General features: G+C 38.7%; 2 protein-coding genes across 3 annotated transcripts in view; one reads left to right on the top strand and one right to left on the bottom strand.

The window, feature by feature from the left end:
- Nucleotides 1-19,617, top strand: part of ADAMTS18 (ADAM metallopeptidase with thrombospondin type 1 motif 18) — a 150,390-nt gene that overhangs the window by 120,341 nt on the left and 10,432 nt on the right. For both annotated transcript variants that reach the window (XM_050773234.1, XM_050773235.1), the window contains 3 exons: nt 14,019-14,160; nt 16,968-17,094; nt 19,126-19,330. In XM_050773234.1, coding sequence (XP_050629191.1) covers nt 14,019-14,160; nt 16,968-17,094; nt 19,126-19,330 — 474 coding nt within the window. The remainder of the gene's footprint in view (nt 1-14,018; nt 14,161-16,967; nt 17,095-19,125; nt 19,331-19,617) is intronic.
- SYCE1L (synaptonemal complex central element protein 1 like) overlaps nt 15,109-19,617 on the bottom strand; it is a 105,087-nt gene continuing 100,578 nt past the window's right edge. The window contains exon 4 of the transcript XR_007721919.1: nt 15,109-15,532. The gene's annotated coding sequence lies outside the window, so the exon portion shown is untranslated. The remainder of the gene's footprint in view (nt 15,533-19,617) is intronic.

Here is a 19,617-nt window from a genome sequence, read left to right as displayed (position 1 = left end):
TGAGTACATCACATATATTTTATATATATATGAAACCTGAGACCATATTTAGCAAACTGGTGATCACAATCAAGTTCAGCCCTAGGCCCACATTGTATGTGTATATATATAAAATATATAATATATGAGATATATAGTGATATATAAAATATGTATTATACAAAATATATGAGATATATAGTGATATATTATACAAAATATATATCATATATATCATATATGAGATATATATGATATATATCTATATATAAATATATAATATACATTTATATATTTGAATATAAAATATAAATATATGTATTTTTTGAGGCAGAGTTTGCTCTTGTTGCCCAGGCTGAAGTGCAGTGGCCCAGTCTTGGCTCACTGCAACCTCCACCTTCCAGGTTCAAGAGATGCTCCTGCCTCAGCCTCCCAAGTAGCTGGGATTACAGGCATGTACCACCATGCCTGGCTCATTTTGTATTATTATTATATTTTTTTTAGTAGAGATGAGGATTCACCATGTTGGTCAGGCTGGTCTTGAACTCCTGACCTCAAGTGATGTTTTGGAGGATGTTCTGGAGGTTGTTTTGGAGGATGGTTTTACCACTATTATTGTCTTGAGGATGACTGGAAACAGGTTTAGGGATCTCCTGACTTCAAGTGATCCACCTGCCTCGGCCTTCCACAGTGCTGGGATTACAGGTGTGCACCGTGCCCAGCCATGTATAATATTAAAATGGACAAAATAGATTAATGCTTTAGTATCAGGTGACTTCTTATACACATATGAATTTTTGAAATTCTTAAGAAAACCTCTCGTCCCAGGAGATATTTGAGTTTGCAACCTTGATCATGAGTTAACTCCCATCATCTTTCTAACTGGAGATACCTAGTCCCATCACATGCCTCAAAGATCTCATACCACCTACTCGAAAGAAGCTGTCATTAGGAGATGTTCTCCCAACCCTCTCAGCATTTTTATTTGAGAGGAAGAGATAAGCAATTCCCAATCAAAATAGACTATGGTCAGGATAGTCTGGAGCTCAACAATGAATCCAGCCCCTGATATTATATGTTAATTAAACCTAAGTCATAGGAGTTGAACTCTCCTATTAAAGATTTCTGGATTTTTTTTCAGTCATCTTTTAGATATATTGTGTTTTTGAAGGTACCCGTTTTAGAGAGCAGAACTTCATTAATTTTTGCCAAGGGGCCTTCAATCCACCTCAAAGCAAATGTACACAAACCAAGTTCTGTGGCTGAAAGTGAACCTGAATAGGGAAACGGGGGCACATGTATCTCACAATCTCTGCCATGGGTACTCAGAACAAAGTGCAAATCACTCCTGATGAGAAATACGTTTTTTACCGCTTAATGACAACCATGTTCTCTGCTGTTTGTCTCTCCAGTTTTGTTCATAGACACAGAACCATTCCAGCAGGCTTCCACAATTCTGTTTGTGATTTAAGCTTTGTGTTAAACTGATATTATCTGCGGGAGAACCACAACAAAGAATGAGACGAGAAATGATGGAAAGTGTAAAACAGAGATGGAGTTCCTTCTCACTTTCACTTTTAGACCCTGAAATCTCCCATTGTCTGTTGATCACATTAGCCAGGCCATTGACATGCTGTCACTGAACATTAGATAAGCTTCAAGCTGAGCCATTTTATTTGTGCTTTGTTTAATCCATGCACAGCTCCATATGTCATTCATCTACATGATTTAGCCCTGACAAAAACTAAACGTTTAGATTTTTCACCAGGTGTAAGATTTTTCCTGATAGTTACAAGTTATTTTTGAGATGGCCGGGCGCAGTGACTCATGCTGGCAATCCCAGCACTTTTGGGAGGCTAACGTGGGTAGATCACCTGCGGTCAGGAGTTTGAGACCAGCTCGGCCAACATGGTGAAACCCTGTCTCTACTAAAAATACAAAATTTAGCTGGGCATGGTGGCGGGCGCCTATAATCCTAGCTACTTGGGAGGCAGAGGCAGGAAGAATTGCTTGAACCCAGGAGGCAGAGGTTGCGGTGAGCTGAGACTGTGCCATTGCACTCCAGCCTAGGAGACAAGAACGCAACTCCATCTCAAAAAAAAAAAAAAGAAAAAAAAAGTTATTTTTGAGGAATGGAAGATTGGCCTCCTTTGGTGATAGAGTTCTCTAAAATTGATCTGGTTCATCAGTGTATCTCTTTGTAAATAATACAGACAGCACCTTGAATGACAACAGTAACAAAGATGTAAGGACAAATGTTGAGTAGATCGAAATAAAATCATAAAAACAAAGTCTACCCCAGGTTCAATTGGATATATATATCATATGTTTTTAAAAGTAATTATTTACTACTACATAAAAGAACTACAGCAATATCTCCAGTAATACAAAATTGTAGTTTCTCCACAGTGGAATAAGGTCATATTTGCTTGCTTATTGTTTTCCAAAATATTTCCTTATGCACTCATTCTACCAATAGATTCAAGAAGAACTTAATGTCCAAGGAATCTGACCTATCTGAAAACAATCTAGATGGAAACTTGTATGATTAATTGGACATGCCTTGCTTATATTTTTAAAGGAGTTATGGTTTCATTCAAAAGTTGCAAATATATTTGAAGCAAAAAAAAAAAAAAAACCCTCCAGTAACCTAGTATTTTGTTTATGATATCTTTTCAGATAATTTGGGTTAATGCCTTTGGTACTTAAATTACACTTTATTGTACTCTACAGACCATCATCAAATTGCTGGTCAGTTTTTAGCTCATGCTTGTATCTCTCCAAAATGGATGGAACACAGATATTCTAAAAACATAAAATTATAATAAGCAATAAATTATATTTTCCCAAAACTGGACTGTATATTGATATCCAAGTGATCCATGGCTGTATTCTTTAAAGGAAGTTAAATTAAGTTCATAGGTCTTTCCATACAAGAAGTATGAATTGAGCCAAAATGAATACTTTTGGAGCCAAATATATATTTACTCCAATATAAAAATGTTAAATCTTTTTTATAATCTTGTGAAATGCTAAAATCACTGTGGGAACCTACTAAAATGAAAAATGCTGTTCCATCCACAGAAAGAATAAATCTGTGAATGAAAGCACTCTCTCTTTTGGTGACCTAAAATTATGGCATATTCACTAAGTCCTTATGATGACGTAAAATTCAGCAGAAGTGTATGCTTCCCAAAATGCATGAGGATGGCACTGTGAGATTAATGTTCCTCTTTTTTTTCCCTTTCATATGTATGACATCATATTCTCCCCATATCTTGCTAAATTTCATTTTCATCTGCTTTCATGTGTATTGATGTAGGTAATTATCAAAACAATGTTCTTCTGTTCACTTCCTCTCATTGTCTGGTTTAAAAAATTAAACATTCATTGTCCAGCCCTGTGTTAGATATTGGAGATGCATAAATGTTTAAGGTGTAAGAGGGGTCAAGTGCAAAAATTCCAGTACTTTGGGAGGCTGAGGCAGGTGGATTGCTTGAGCCCAGGAGTTTGAGACCAGCCTGGGAAACATGACAAAACCCTGTCTCCATGAGAATACAAAAATTAGCTGGGAGTGGTGGTGCATGCCACTAGTCCCAGCTATTTGGGAGGCTGAGGAGGGAAGATCCCTTGAACCTGGGAGGCTGACTGCAGTAAGCTATGATTGTGCCACTGCACTCCAGCCTGGGTAACAGAGACCCTGTCTCCAAAGAAAAAGAAAAAAAAAGATTAAGACATAAATTATATTACCAAAACTTTATAGCCTTAAGTCTTTAAATAATGTAAAAAACAAGCGTTGGTACGTGGATTCCATTCTTTCAGGAAGCAACATGGGTTAGACAAGGAGCATCTGCATAAATAGCTGGGATATAGGTTGTTCTGCTACAAACTATGTGACTTTGGAAAAATCGCTGAAATGATCAGAGTCCCAGTTTCCTCATTTCAGAAATGATTTCCCCAGGTGAACTAATGTCTCCCACTGTGTCCTATAGCACTGTCCTGAAGTACTTTTACAGCACCCCCAAACCCTGCGTTATCAAACAATGACTTAGTTATCATTGTAGCTTGCACAATTGACACAGTATCTGGAACATCGTGGGATGTTTAAGAAAATGTATTGAGTGAACAGCATCCAATGATAAAATTCATTCGTCCATTTAAAAAGTGCAACCTTCTTTCAAATTGAAGAAATCTTCCATGGAAACAAAAAATAAAATGAAAGGAGAGCTTCTTTCACTGAAGCCAGGAGTGAAGGGACCAGAACCCAGCCTGTCCTTACCCCATTTCAGCCCTGAAGTCCTCTGAAGATCCCGAGGCTTCTGTAATACACATTTTAAAAACCACTGTATTTGATCATCTCTTGAGACTGGCCTTGACAACCATATGGTTTAAAGTCAAGTGCCGCAAACAGCGTTTAAAGTAATGAAATTTGATCTCCTAAAATGCATTTGAGGAATCAGTGTGCTTCCTAAAACACTTGCTTTCCCAAAGTGAGTAACTTAAACCTAGGAAGTCACTGACCAGTTAGTTCACAGTGGACTTAACCTCAATCTAGATGAATAGCAATTTACCCTTTTCGGAGTGTTGAGTTTGCCGATCATTCCACTTATTTCCTGGTATTTTCTAGTACAAGGCAGGATAATACAATCCTGGAAATAATCGACTGCTGTCAGTTAATCCCAAGAAATAAGTGCATGGTTTGATGCCAAATAAAAGTGTCTTCTGCTTCTGGTTATATTTATATGTCAAAACTTTACAGAATGTCTTCATGGGAAGCTCAAAATTTAAGCTAAATAGAAAACAGAACTTCACTTTTATCAGTAAGTCACATGCCAGTCCAATTTTAAAATGCAGTCTGTATTACAGACATCCATTCTCCTTGGATCCTTGGCTCTAAATGGTTTCAACATTTGAAACAGGTGGATGTCAATGTATACATTGCTGGCCCCACTGATTTCCTTGGTGGCAAAGGGAAATACCTAAGGGTAACCAAGGATTTGTATGACTGTCTTAGGTCTTAAATTTCTTAGGCATTATTTAAATCAATCAACTTTTTTATCTTGAAATACATACAAATATGTGCATATAAGTGACTTGGAGAAAGGAGATAATTTTCTTGACCATGTATTTCTGTATTTCCCAGAAAAAAAAAAACTAGTCATGTACATGCACACGTTAGCATAAAAGTAAATATTGATTTAGCAATCATAGTTTCTGAGATCACTATGGATGTAGCTAATATAAAACTAAATCATTTCCACGTATTTCAACTTATTTTCTACAACATAAGTCTGGCATAAAGACTAAGGAATCTCTCATTGAACTAGTGGACTTGTTAGTCATCCAGAAGATTTAAATTTAGCTTTTATTTTAATAGAGTTTAGGATATTATGTATCAGTGACCACATTATGTTTATTTTATTCCCAAACGCATTTGGGAATCCTGAGAAAAACTAAATCTATTTTAATTCTTCACCCCGAATATCTAAATTAAGTGTGCGTGTGTTGTAAGAAATTAATTTTTCAAGTGATGGAATTGTGAAAACTGAAGATTAGAGTGACACTTTCACAAGGCTTTGTTGACAGACAGTTCATCTGAAGTAGACATACATATGCTGGACTTTTGGAGTATGGCTGAAAACAATGTTTTTCCATGTTGAGGTTTAGGTGTAGGTAATTTAAGATCACTGACTTTGTCCTTTGTTTAAGCAATATGGAAAAGGCCTGTTTAACATACAATTTTAGGAGACCTTAGCAGTAAGAATTAAAACATACACAAGTTTTGGTTTTATTTTTTTCACGACTAGCTAAGGTGTCCACTTAGAGATGACCCATTCTCTAGAAGTGACTAGAGATGAGGTATCTTACTAGCTCACGTTCCTCCTTTCTCTCCTCTTCCTTTCCCCCCATTTCAATCTTTCTCTGTCTCTTTGTCTGTATCTCTCTCTCTCTCACACACACACACACACACACACAACAATGAATGAGTCACATTCTCTATCAAGCTGTCATGCAGTTGGAGTGGAGGTGAGAAAATTCATCATGAGTGTTTCATTATAAAGTAACTTCATCCCTGTCTGATAAACAAAGTGATTCAGTATGACATGATAATACAGGTTGCTATTCTATGGCTGAAATATGACCACCTGTGTTTTTACAGCATTCCTTTTTCAAAAAGTTTTGAAAAATAGAAAAGCTCTCGTTTATGTTAGGATTTTTTTTTCTCTATGTTTAGCAGAAGAAAAAGGTGTTTAACTCTTTGAAAGCCCGTTCCTACTGTAATAAGGGAGAATCCTGAAGCTGAAAACTACAGGAGCCTTTCTCATGACAGTAAGTGAGAAATAGGTTAACCACAGGCTAGTTTCAAGGCAGGAAGAGACATCTAAAGAAAATTACTATAATAAACAGCTTCCTCCACTCTTTGGCCAAAGAAGATGATGGGGTGGTGGGGACCAGGTGGACAGGCACATTGATCAATGAGATGACAGTGTGAGCACCATTGACGAAGTATTACCTTGTCATCCAGCTCCTTTGTGACTCTGCCTGCTGAATTCTCCCCAAGGTAAAGGGGCTGAAATGAGTAAGGAAGTGCCTCAAGATACAATCAGTGTAAGGGAAGGGATATTAGCCAAGTAGCATGGACTGAGTGAAGACACAAGACACAAAAGCAGCAGAGAAGTAATGGAGAATTAATTCAGAACAGATGATAGAAAAGTCAAACTCGAGAGGACGATTCAGAGGTACTTTTGCAATGGCACGTCATTTGTCTAGAGATTTGCCATTTGCTGTTTGAAGTGGGGGCCTCCGGTTAATTCATGGCAAATACTTTTGTGACGGGTTAGAGAACACTATTTATTTCTCCTCACTATACTCTGAGGAATGTTGATGAGTCGAATTAGAACTGTAGTCAAGGTTCAATGTGTCAGCCCACACCTTTGAAGCTGCCTGACAGATGCATTTCCAAATCCCCGATCAGGGTCTTTGTATTACTGTCTCTTGTCAAATCCAATCACTCACACATAATAGCAATGATGATACCTGGTCATGTTCTTCTAGCTTTGAAGCAAATAAGAAGTCAAAGAAAACTGGCTGAATTTTAACATCACAAAAGTTTCCAAAAATCACAGGAGCTTACAAAAACATGAATCCACACCACCACAAAACCATCCCTTCAATGAGACATAGGAGCGTAAGGTGCAATTTGGGCTTTATCAAAAAGGGCCAACCAATAAAGTCTAGTATATTTCAGTTGTTGAAACAATGATTATAAATAAATCCAGGGGAAAATGGATGGACGAGATCATATATGCTTAAATTTGATGCCAGTATGTTCAAGAAATAAAATTCTTAGGTTCAAACCCAGTGTCACAAAGTAAACGTCACAGCACGCCAGGGAGGCCCAGTGTTGTCTTATCAATAGTTAGCACAGTTTTTTAAATTTTAAACTAGAATCCTGGGCTTGGTGTTTCAAAGCTTGAGAGGCAATGTTGTGAGAGCGAAGATGTGAGGTTTTAGGATGAAACAAGACCAGAGACTTGAGTCGAGTCCTGTCGCTGTGACTTATTAGCTGTGTGACTTTGAGTATTGGTTTATTCGTCTCCACTACTGGAATTAATAGTGCCTTCTTCATAAGGTCATTATCAATTTTAAATGAGATAATGCAAGTACAATGCTTTGCCTGGCACACAATAAGCACTTAATAGGCATTGTTATTTTTAAAGCAATCAAATACATTATTGAGGATAGGAATTGAGTTTCTTAGGATGCATTAAATAGCTAGTCTTTAAAATCTATCCATAACCTTTATGGCAAAATGAGGACAACTTCTTGAAGAAGAAGAAGAAAAAAAGAGGTCTTAAATAATGAAACAAATACAAAGCTGACTGAAGGAATTTTAAAAAGTTTTAACATTAAAAATTAAAAGTGGGGGCAAAAGAAGGAAAATTATTTACCCATGATTACTCACGGTGTCCTTTGTTTTAATTTTATGTGCCCTAAACAGAAACTGCATCCCCTTCCTTCAGAGAATGGTTGGTAGATTCCAGCCCCTGTCTGTGGTTTTCCAACTTAAGAAGCTGTAAATTTTATAACTCTGCACCCTGCAGTTAGAGCTGCTGAGTGTTGCGTCTGAAGTCAGGTGTGTGTTAAAGGTAGACATTAAACAGCTCTATGCAGGACCTGGAAGCATTTAAGGAGGTTGCTTGCCAGCTGTAAATTAGAGACTCCATGCCAGCTGGCTGGAAGATTCTCTGGACTAAGTCCAGTTAAGTAGACTGAATCACTGGCGGTCTTTCCAAATTTGTGCATTTGACGGCTTGGCTATACACTCCGACATGCGGCATGGGGTTGTAAGCAATGGCATTATTGTGATGTGGTGCCATTACAGGAGGGATGCGGTGCTCCTGTGCCCTGAGGGTGTTTGTGTTCTGCAGGAATGCTGAGAAAAGCAATGGACTGCTCTTGACATGGTCACCAAAAATGTTTTAAAATAAATGTGAAAAATGGGAATGATCATTTTCAAGTTACGTATTGCCCAAAATGTGTTCCCTGGCATTCCTAGAGGAAGTTAGTATCTCAGGTGGTTCTGTGCACGCCTCTCCAAGATTGTCCTGCTTCCCCACATCAGTGGGAGAGGTTGTCTGTGGTTCAGTTGATGGTGATGGACACACTAAAGCACATGCTGAGATATAATCGAGGCAACCAAATTGGGAGCTATATTCTCAAGCCATGAAATGAGAGAGAAGTCATTGTTAGATTGCAGGGTCATTTAGAATTTGAAAAATTTTAAATTTTGTCTTAAAACTGATCCAGGTGAGAACACCTAGATTTAGTTGGGCAGGGCTACCTTCATGGGCATGGGACCTGCCCAGCTGCAGAGGACCTCGTGCTTGGAAGGACCCTGTGGTTTAATGATTCACTGTCACTGTTTTGAATTCTTAAGTTTTCAAACAATGACTCTTGAATTTTCATTTTGCACTGGGCTTTATAAATTATGTAGCAGTTTTTGAGGGTGGATTTGATTTCTTTAAGAAAATTCTGATTTTTTTTTAAGAACAGGGTGAAAGAGAAACTTTTCCACAGAGATTCTATGAGCCAAGTAGACAATCTCCAAAGGTTTAAGTATTTGCAGGCATCAAACAGTAAGAGATAAGAGGATTTCTAGGAGACTCTTGGTCACTGTTCTTCTCAACACAGGATAAAGGTGGGGGCAAAGAGCATCTTAGTTATTGAGAAGCAAATAATATATTACAATTGGCACATACTTATCTTTTATATATTTGGTCTTGGTACTTATTTAAGTTTTTACTTCCTTTACAAGGCCTTTATGAGCTGATGTTAAGTAAATTCTTACATCAGCTTTCTGCTGGTTTATACAAATATTGTCTTTCAGTGTACATGATTACACATTGAACTCTGCATATGAATTTATAGCTATACAGATATTAAAGGCAAGCCTTGAATCATTTGATTTTGTAAAGTTAAGAGGCCTTCATTTCTGTATTCATTGTATGCATTAATATGTTAAGGAAATAAACTATAAACAATATGCTCTATATGCTACTGGCCATAAAACTAATAGTAACACACATACACAGGCATACAACTAGCTACTGTGTATTTTATGAGTTAATTTAAAGCTGCACATTCCTAAGAACATGTACAGTAAATTGTGTGGTTTTTTTTTTTTTGGCCAGATACTTGAGTTTCATATTACCATGATATTATGCAATGGATTTGTTCCCCTACTGCTGTTTTAATATTCTGATCAGTGCTGGTATTACCTTCAGTTCAAGGATTTTACTTTGCTGAGGATCCTCATTTTCAAGTTTAGGAAAGGGGATGTGGGAAATGCAGTGTAACAGTTTTGTCCTCTTCAGAGGGGGAATAGAAATCTTCAAAGAAAACAGAAGGGTTTAATTGTTTTTGTTTTTGAGACGGTGCCTCACTCTGTGGCCCAGGCTGGAGTGCAGTGGTGCGACTGTAGCTCACTGCAGCTTCCAACTCCTGAGCTCAAGTAGTCCTCTCTGCCTCAGCCTCCCAAGTAGCTGGAACTATAGGCATACACTACAACATCTAGTTTTTTAAAATTTTATTTTGGAGATGGGGTCTTGCTATGTTGCCCAGGCTGATGTTGAACTCCTGAGCTCAAAAGATCCTCCTGCCTCAGCTTCCCAAAGTGCCAGGATGATAGGAGTGAGGCACTATGCCTGGCCAGAAACTCAGGTTTTGTTGCTTTGTGGCTTCTTTGCTGTAATCGTCACCAAGATTTGTTATTAATAAGTGATACCTACAAAGCTTCTTTAGATGATGATGTGATTTCCTCTTCCACCTCAGATTTACTAAACCATTTGAATTCCTTTTATAGGATCTACAGCACTTGATTTTTTGAGACGGAGTCTTGCTCTGTGGCTCAGGCTGGAGTGCAGTGGCACGATCTTGGCTCACTGCAAGCTCCGCCTCCTGAGTTCATGCCATTCTCCTGCCTCAGCCTCCCGAGTAGCTGAGACTACAGGCGCCCGCCACCACGTCCGGCTAATTGTTTTGTATTTTTAGTAGAGATGGATTTTCACCGTGTTAGCCAGGATGGTCTCAATCTCCTGATCTCGTGATCCACTCACCTCGGCCTCCCAAAGTACTGGGATTACAGGCATGAGCCACCGCGCCCAGCCCTAGCACTTGATTTTTATCCGAAGTAACTGTGACTCTGTTGTTTGTCTATATGAATCTGTCTCACCTTCTCCACTGGGGGATATCGCTTCTCCTCCTCCCAAAAGTCATTTTTTTTTTGTCTTGACCGTGGAGGTCACAAGAGACATGATAGTGGCTTAGATCAGGGCAGCAGCAACATACATGAGGTGGTAAGATATGAGAGAGGGTGAAAGTTAAAGTAACACCATTTCTGATCTATTAAATATGAGTGTCAGAAGAAGAGAAGTCTAAAATGGGTCCAAGTTTTTATTTTGGCCTCATCAACTGGAAGGGTATTGCCTATGAGCAGTCTTTCAGGGAGAGGCAGGAAAGTTAGACATTGATACACTTTTAAGCATTCAAGTGGAGATGCCAAGTAGACAATCTAGTATAGGAGATGGGCGTCAGAGGCTGGGCTTCATCCGTAGCTGTGCATCCAATATAGTAGCCATTAGTCACATGTGGTTATTTAAATTTAAATTAAAAGGCCTTTTACTTTGACCACGCGAGTGCATTTCAAGCGCTCAGTAGCCACATGTGGGGCAGCTATGGTGGTCACATCCTGGTGGAGATGAGGGCAGATGGAATCAGTGTGTAGTAAAGACCTCGGACTTGGAGCCAGGACAGGGCATCCTGAGTGACAGCAGGGGAGGAGGAGGAGGATACGGATACAGACGCAGAGACAGGTTTGACAATGGGAGATTGTGTGAGTTCCCTTCTTGTTGATTGCATTGATCATCTTTTATGGTTGGCTTGAGTGAAGGTCTGGGGAAGCTTGACATCTGGTTGTTTTTGCTTAATACTGGTGACACTTTTATCATCACAGTCTTTTTCTTGAACATGTTTTTTTTTTTTTTTCTTAAACATGTCCTGCTGTTCACAGCAACATTTAAAAATGTTTTGCAGTGAAACCACAGGCCATGTATGGCTTAAGCTCTAGAATCTGTCTAAAAGGTGAAAGGGGAATATATTTCAAATGCCCGTTGAAAATCTGTCAAACTACTTTTTAAATCAGCAGAACGTAAGTCCTAGAAGCTCAAAAGGCAAGAACTAATGTTCTTTTATATTTTCTTTGCGTTTCTATTGGGGATCTGTTCCCCTATGGCAGAAAATATTAGGATCTAGTTTGAATGGGAGGAATGGGGTGGTACCAGAAAGTGGAGATGAATAAGTTAATTTCTTTCTGTATAGCACTTAAACTTAAGCTTGCCTCTACTACGTGCGTATGTGTGTGATGCAACCCCTTTGTATTGCAATACCATTCTGCCTTGTGGGCCTTAGCACACCATAACTCTTACGCATTGCACTCATACTGTATTGCCACACAAGTAAATACGGTACACTGCATAATTTTCTCTGGTACAAGGTCTCTGCGTTTTTGTTGCATAAAAAAAAAAAAGCACAATAAGTGCTACATTTGAAATACTGCTTTAACTGAATAAGAAATTGAACTATCAACCGGCATCAGGATCATCTTCTGAATGTAAAACTGCTCTCACAATTCTAGTTTGACCATGAATAAAACTGTAAAGTTTCTGTATTTACTTAATATCAGATGAAAACATGAACAGAAACACTGCAGGAAAGCATACTATTTATTCAAAACTACTATGGAAATAAAGCAAGCATAGTATTTATTCAACATGTATGAAATGTTGTGTAAAGTTGAACACAGAATTCCAAGAACAGTTGTATGATTTAGCTGTGAAATTTTAAAAGAAAAAAATTAAAAAAGCAAAGCAAAGGCTAGAAAGATCTTCAAAACTAAAAGACTCCTAAGACTGATTTTGAGATTTTTTTTTTATTAGCGACTGATAATAATTGGGCATTTGTTCATGTAATGGTAATACCTGTTGTGTTTTGTATTGATTTTGTTTTGAATGGGGGTGGGGGAACACAGATCCATCTATTAACATTTTGATTGTTTCTGGGAGGCATCAAGATTTGTTTTGTTGCACTACAAAGTGATGTGTACACCATGGAATCTTAAGAGTCAGTCATAATACTTGTAGAGACATTTAAGCCAGTAGCAAAATAGAAACCATTGTGTAGCATCCTAAAGAGTGATCTGGTAAAATGAAGGGCCTTGAACAGCTGCCACCCACCAAACTCTAATGGAGGTGGGATCCTACCAGACGGAGACAGAGCCAGGGGTTCCTATTTTTAACTGGCAATCAGCTTTGCTTCTTGGGCATGAATGCCCAGTTCTAGTGGTAAAGTATTTTCCACAAGATTCATGGAGTGGGAAAGAACCAGCTATTTATATTCATGCTTTGAGCTTGAATAAGAAAAAAAAGAAAGAGGAGTAGTGAAGAGGGCATTAAGAAGGCAGACAGATATGTTGCCTACGTCAAAAACAAGGTGATGCATTTTTGCATTTTGTAGGCACATTTTGGTTGGTGGCTTTATTTAAGCTCAGTCCCTAGTCACTTGTGTGATCTTGCACAAGTTCTGTTTTGTTTTGTTTTGTTTTTCCCCATGAAAATATAGGCAGCTACATTATAGAGTTGTTAGAAGAATGTTTTATGATGCATTAAGAATGCCTGCAGAGTGCTGGGCACTTGGGAAGTGCCCAAAATGTGATTGCTCTTATTTTAGTAGTCAGACTTTATAGGATCAGATTTATCCTAAGTTGTTGCCTTTTTGGAGGTTAAGTCTATTCTAATGCCTATATTCCAATTCCTGATTCTGAACATGTTTCTTTTTTCTTACCTGCTCATCCTTGCACACAGTTAACAAATTCTCTTTGGGCAAATTTTCTAAGGAAATTACATTAGAAACACATTTAGATTCTAAAGTTGACGATAGCAACTCTAAGTGGGGGATTCTGTGGGTTTTGGAGTGCTTCTCTTGTTTCAACTTCCACTAGCACTCAGGAGAGAGCTTGTAAGTTGTGACCTATAGACGTAGATTCAATTTTAACTATTATCTGTAAGGCACCACTCTGTGTGTTTATCATGGGAGGTTTTTAACTTAGGGTTTAGACCCAACAATATAACCTTTCTGTCTTCATTATAATACATATACGTGTGTGTGTGTGAGAGAGACAGAGAGAGAAAGAGTGTGTATGTGTGTGTGTTTGTGTATACGGTATGGGCTTATGGCAAATGTCAGTTGTGTTTTGCTCTTTAGTATCTGCCTAAATCACAGTTTTGATAACATGAAGTTACACATTTTAAAGTGTCGTGGGAAAACCTTAAGTCAACATAAAACATACTTGGGAACAATGAAGTATACCAATGTTAAGGTCAAAATGTCATGTAAATATCTTTAAAATGTTCGGTAAGACTTCTGGAATTTCAGGGTCTGACCTGTATCTTGATCTCTGATTTTTATCTTACACTGTCCAGATTCTGATGCAAGGCAAAAATCCAGGGATAGCTTGGAAGTATGCACTTCCCAAGGTCATGAATGGAACTCCACCAGCCACAAAAAGACCTGCCTATGCCTGGAGTATTGTGCAGTCAGAGTGCCCCGTCTCCTGTGGTGGAGGTACATGATTTTCTCAGTTTGTCTTCCAAGTCTGTCTCTCCTAAAACAGGTTCTTTCACTCCAGGCATCTTTAACATAACGTGGTTTACATAAGCCACCCAAGAACCGTCACCATAAAAGCAAATATTATGGCATCAGTTAAGGATTTTCCTATGTGGTAAGGAATCAACTCTCAGAAAGCTCAAATCAACCACAGCCAAGGCTCAAAACTTACACATCTAAAATTGATGGCATATAAAATATGTTGACTTATTTACAAATGTAAGCATATATTTATATTAGATGTATATATGTTTTTTTAAATTTTCAGCTTATAATTTAGTTTCCCCCATTCTTGACTTTTCTGTTGTTATAAACCTTCCATTTGGAAGTTGTAAAAGCTAGGGTCAAGACAAGTGAGGACACAAACATGGCAAACTTAAGATGTCTATCCGAAATATGGCTATCCCCTCAGGGGTAAGGTCAGCAAAGGCTCTCTCACTAGAGGACTGGATTAAATCTGAGACAACCCTTGCAAGGAAGGAACAGCAGCAACCATCTATTTGGTGAGGAGAAGGAAGGCATTTTATTTAGATGTGAACCGTGTCACATATTTGGGGGTTAAACAATTGTCACACTTGCCCATTTGGGAGGAAGAATAAGTGCCCAAAAATAAGTTCCTGACACCAAAGCCTGAATGTTGGTCTCTCATTTCCTATTATTCGCAGCACCTGGTGACAGTGAGACTTCCTACTGGTTATATCCCACTAAGCATTATAAGCCTTCTTAGAATCAGAGACAGAGCAAAGACACAGAAAAAGAAGAAGTTCTTATATCTGAAAGGCCTATCTGTAGGTCCATGCTAATTAACAAAATATGAAAAAATACTTTTTAAGTATACATATATAAAATAATTAAAAAGTAATACATTTTCTAGTAATACACATTTTAAAGGCAATGGGCTATAAAGAAGAAAGGTAATTCCCATAATTTATAAATAGGCAATAGCCAATGTTAATAGTTTGGTCTATATAATTTTATTTTTCCCGTATGTACATGTAAGCAAACATGTGTTTGACAGACTCACATACCGTGAGTATCATTTGTATCCCTCTGTACTGAAATCACGTTACAGACATCTCTTCACACTGTTTCATTTAGTCATAGATTATGAGGTTTTTCTTATATCCAGTGTTTCTTGAGAACATTTCCAATAGCTTTCTGGTATTCCAGGGAGAGCACAGTGCCTTGGGAAGGAGAGAAGTTTGACTTGCTTTCCATTTACAGAAACTAAATCCAGCCAAGAGGAGGATGCAGAGGAAGCCAGTTGCGGAATTCTCGCCTTGCCCTGACTTAGCAACCCCTTTGCATGATTCACAGACTCTGATGTGTCCTATATCCAAGAAAAAAAGAATTCAGATGAATAAGTCCTATTAAAGTCAACAGTTAACTTCAAGGAATGTTGATTTTTTTTGTTGTTCTTTTTTCTTTTTTTGAGATAGGGTCTTACTCTGTCACCTAGGCTGGAATGCAGTAGCACAATTATGGCTCACTGCTGCTTCAACCTCTGGGGCTCAAGCGATCCTACCTCACCTTCCCAAGTAGCTGGGACTATATGTGCCTGCCACTATGCCTGGCCCATTTTTTTCTTTTTTATAGACATGGGGTTTCGCCATCTTGCCCAGGCTGGTCTCAAACTCCTGGCCTCTAGCAGTCTGCCTTCCTTGACCTCCCAAAGTGCTGGGATTATCAATGTGAGCCACCGTGCCCGGCCTTGATGTGGTTTTCATTAAGCGCCTCCTGAAAGCAAATCTGCTTCAGCCCCAGGAGCTGGACTAACTGCTAATCATTACAGCAGGAGTGACTCATTTTTTCTCAGGTTACCTTTGAAGACAAAGTTCCAATGGAAATAAAAAACACAATTCAATTATTCATACATTTTTAAAAAAAATGTATGCCCCGATAAGAAGTCCTGAAATTAACATTGAAAGCAAGGCAGTGGGTTGCCACTAAGGAAGCAAAAGCAGAGGCCGGGCGCAGTGATTCATGCCTTTAATCCCAGCACTTTGGGATGCCGAGGCAGGTGGATCACTTGAGGTCAGTAGTTCGAGACCAGCCTGACCAACATGGCCGCCTCTACTAAAAATACAAAAATTAGCTGAGTGTGGTGTCACATGCCTGTAATCCCAGCTACTTGGGAGGCTGAGGCAGGAGAAGCAGTTGAACCTGGGAGGCAGAGGTTGCAGTGAGCCAAGACGCCACTGCACTCCAGCCTGGGCAACAGAACGAGACTCCATCTCAAAAAACAAAAAAAAAAAACAAAAACAACAAGCAGAGCCTTGGCTGACAGGTTTTAATACATATTTAGTGAGTTCTACTCTTTGCTTTTATGTGCCCCATACTCTTAGGGAAGTATGAGAAGTTTCATGGTAAGGCAAAAATCTTAGGGTTTCCACATATAATTCACTAATGGTTTTTCTCTGAAGAACATTATCCATCTGATAATAAAGTTTGCCTGGTATGTTTCCCTTTATAGTCATTCTGTTTTCAAAAGGTTATATTTATCACTTTATGGTTCTAGTATCCACATCAGTCTTGAAAACCAATAATTGACATGTTAAAATTACTAAAATATAAAATATTTTAGGGAAGGGAATGTAATTCAAATTAGTTGCAGATTTCATCAAAAGGAGGTGCTTCCACAAAATATTTGGATTCCGTATCTGAAATAAAATATCACAATGCTGGTAAATCAGAAGCTAAACTTAGAAACCAAATTGAAATAATAATCTGTAATTTTCACTTTGTCACTTCTGATGTCTTATCAGGTTACATAAATGTAAAGGCCATTTGCTTGCATGATCAAAATATTCAAGTCAATTCCTCATTCTGCAGTGTAAGAACCAAGCCAGTAACTGAACCCAAAATCTGCAACGCTTTCTCCTGCCCGGCTTAGTAAGTCATTTAGAAATGTCTTTTTGTTTACTTTTGTACTTGTATGCCTTCATTGTTCTTATGAGATGATGAAAGCCCAATGTCAATCCTGCTAATGGAAAGTGATTCAAAGGTAGATGCAATACATTAAAAAGTAATAGAAGAAGATGAGCTAGGTGTGGTGGCATGTGTGTGGTCCCAGCTACTTGGGAGGCTGAAGAGGGAGCACTTGAACCCATGAGTTCCAGGCTGCAGTGAGCCATGATTGTGCCACTTACATACTAGCCTGGGTGAAAGAGTGACATCTTGTCTCTAAAAAAATTTTTTTTAAAAAGAAGATGGTTGAAGTTTACATATGAGTTGAAAAATACAACTGCATGGAGTCTCTCTGCTGCCCAGGCTTCATGCTAGTTCACTGCAACCTCTGCCTACTGGATTTGAGCAATTATTGTGCCTCAACCACCCGAGTAGCTGGGATTATAGGTGTGCGCCACCACGCCTGGCTGATTTTTATATTTTTAGTAGAGATGGAGTTTTGCCATGTTGGCCAGGCTGATCTCGAACTACTGGCCTCAAGTGATCTGCCTGTTTTTAGCATCCCAAAGTTCTAGGATTACAGGCATGAGGTGCTTTTTTCTTTTAACCTTTGCATAGGGATTCCTCTTCTCTGAATGGAATCAGACAGATACATAAATAACACAGAATCCTAAATTAGTTCAATTTGCATGTGGTTGTGTGCTTAACTTTTATGTAAATGGTCCAAGAATTTAAAAATCGTAATATTATGCAGGCCATGAAACCCCAAATGCAAAATTACACGGTAGCAAGACACAAAATAAAAAGAATGGGGTATGGGGTATAGGCCAAGTGGTAACTCCACCGCTGATGACGGCAGCCTTGGAGGAGCTCAGTGAGTTTGTTCTTGGATTGACTTTAGCCACACTACTGTTTGAAGACTAATTTTAAGTAATCTTCCCAGTCAAATGGAGTCTCTTTTATGTGATTTATCTTCTGCCAAATATATTTATATAGAATGAACAGAGTTTCTTCTAAAGCAGTGTTGTATTCACCGATGTTTTAGATCATCTTAATAAGTGGTGTTTGGTTTGTGGTGACGCAATTGTATTACACAATCTTTATATATAAAGATGTGCATATGTATATATATACATATACATACACACACACACTCGTTTTTTCTTGCAAATAATAGTGCATTTGTCATAATCTGAGGCTGAGGCAGGAGAATCACTTGAGCCCAGGAGGCGGAGGTTGCAGTGAGCCAAGATCAAGATTCCATCTCACAAAGTTTCAATTGATAAAGCATTCAAATATATACCAAATCTCAGACAGATAGCTATTAAAAAAAATGATCTGGCAAATTTTAAAGAAAATGAAGGTATGTATTTAACTCATCAGTAAATTCAGGGGTAATCAGAAAAGTAATTTGGGGAAGTACCCACTTAAAGTATCCTCTGTGAGATCTTCTCTAAATGTACCCTTCTCTCCTGCACAAACCTTTCTCTCTCATTGATCACTCTTCCATGAGCCTCACCACTGTATTTTATGTTGACTTCCATGGCAGCACTTATCAGAAAGTATTGTATTTGTTCACATATCCACCCCTTTACTGTGTTATAGGCTTCTTAATGGAAAGAGTGCTGCTGCCTTAATTTTTCCAATCCTAATGCTTACGAGAGTCCCTGATACATAGTTAAAATCCCAACAAATTTGGCTCAATGAATTGTGCAGATTTTAAAGTGACGTGGATTTCTTCTCATGCAGAGGCAGGAGTAGAACTGTGGGATGGTTTTTTTTTGTAGATAAAATAGATGATTTTATTTGTAGAACTGTGGGATGATTAAATGTGATTCCTTATATCTGGATCACATTAGTATAAGCCTCTGGATCCATCAAAGAACAATTAGAACAACTTATTGGTTCTGAAATTGATCCATGGCTTCCATAGGTGGTCTGCCTTTCACAATAACTGCTTTGGAAGTTATTGTACAAAGTTTGGCTTCATTGGAAATATTTGTTTTGCACTGAAAGCTGGATGCCAGGTGAATGGAGTACATGCAGCAAGTCCTGTGCTGGAGGCCAGCAGAGCCGAAAGATCCAGTGTGTGCAAAAGAAACCCTTCCAGAAGGAGGAAGCAGTATTGCATTCTCTGTGTCCAGTGAGCACACCCACTCAGGTCCAAGCCTGCAACAGCCACGCCTGCCCTCCAGAATGGAGCCTTGGACCCTGGTCTCAGGTAACAGGAGAAAATTTGGGAGTTACTGGTCTCATTCCCCATGAAGGCAAGTGGGGTACAGGTGTCTTTGCTCTCCGAGGGGCTCTTAGCGGTTTACATCTTCATGGGAATCTGCTAATGTTCTTTAGGGAACCTTATGAAATCTGAAGTGTCGGCATGCCTTTCCCAGAGCTTAGGATCCTCCTCAGAGGATCAGAAATTGGAGTGTGGGGGCAGTTAGGCCAGATTTGTGAGCACAGCTAGAAAGGATTCCAGTGTCAGAAGACTGGCATAGAGACCTGGCTTAG

Source organism: Macaca thibetana, chromosome 20, assembly GCF_024542745.1.
Source record: "Macaca thibetana thibetana isolate TM-01 chromosome 20, ASM2454274v1, whole genome shotgun sequence".
NCBI classification, from domain to species: Eukaryota; Metazoa; Chordata; class Mammalia; order Primates; family Cercopithecidae; genus Macaca; species Macaca thibetana.
The sequence above is the reverse complement of the archived record's forward strand: the minus strand, read 5'-3'. Positions and strand labels throughout refer to the sequence as shown.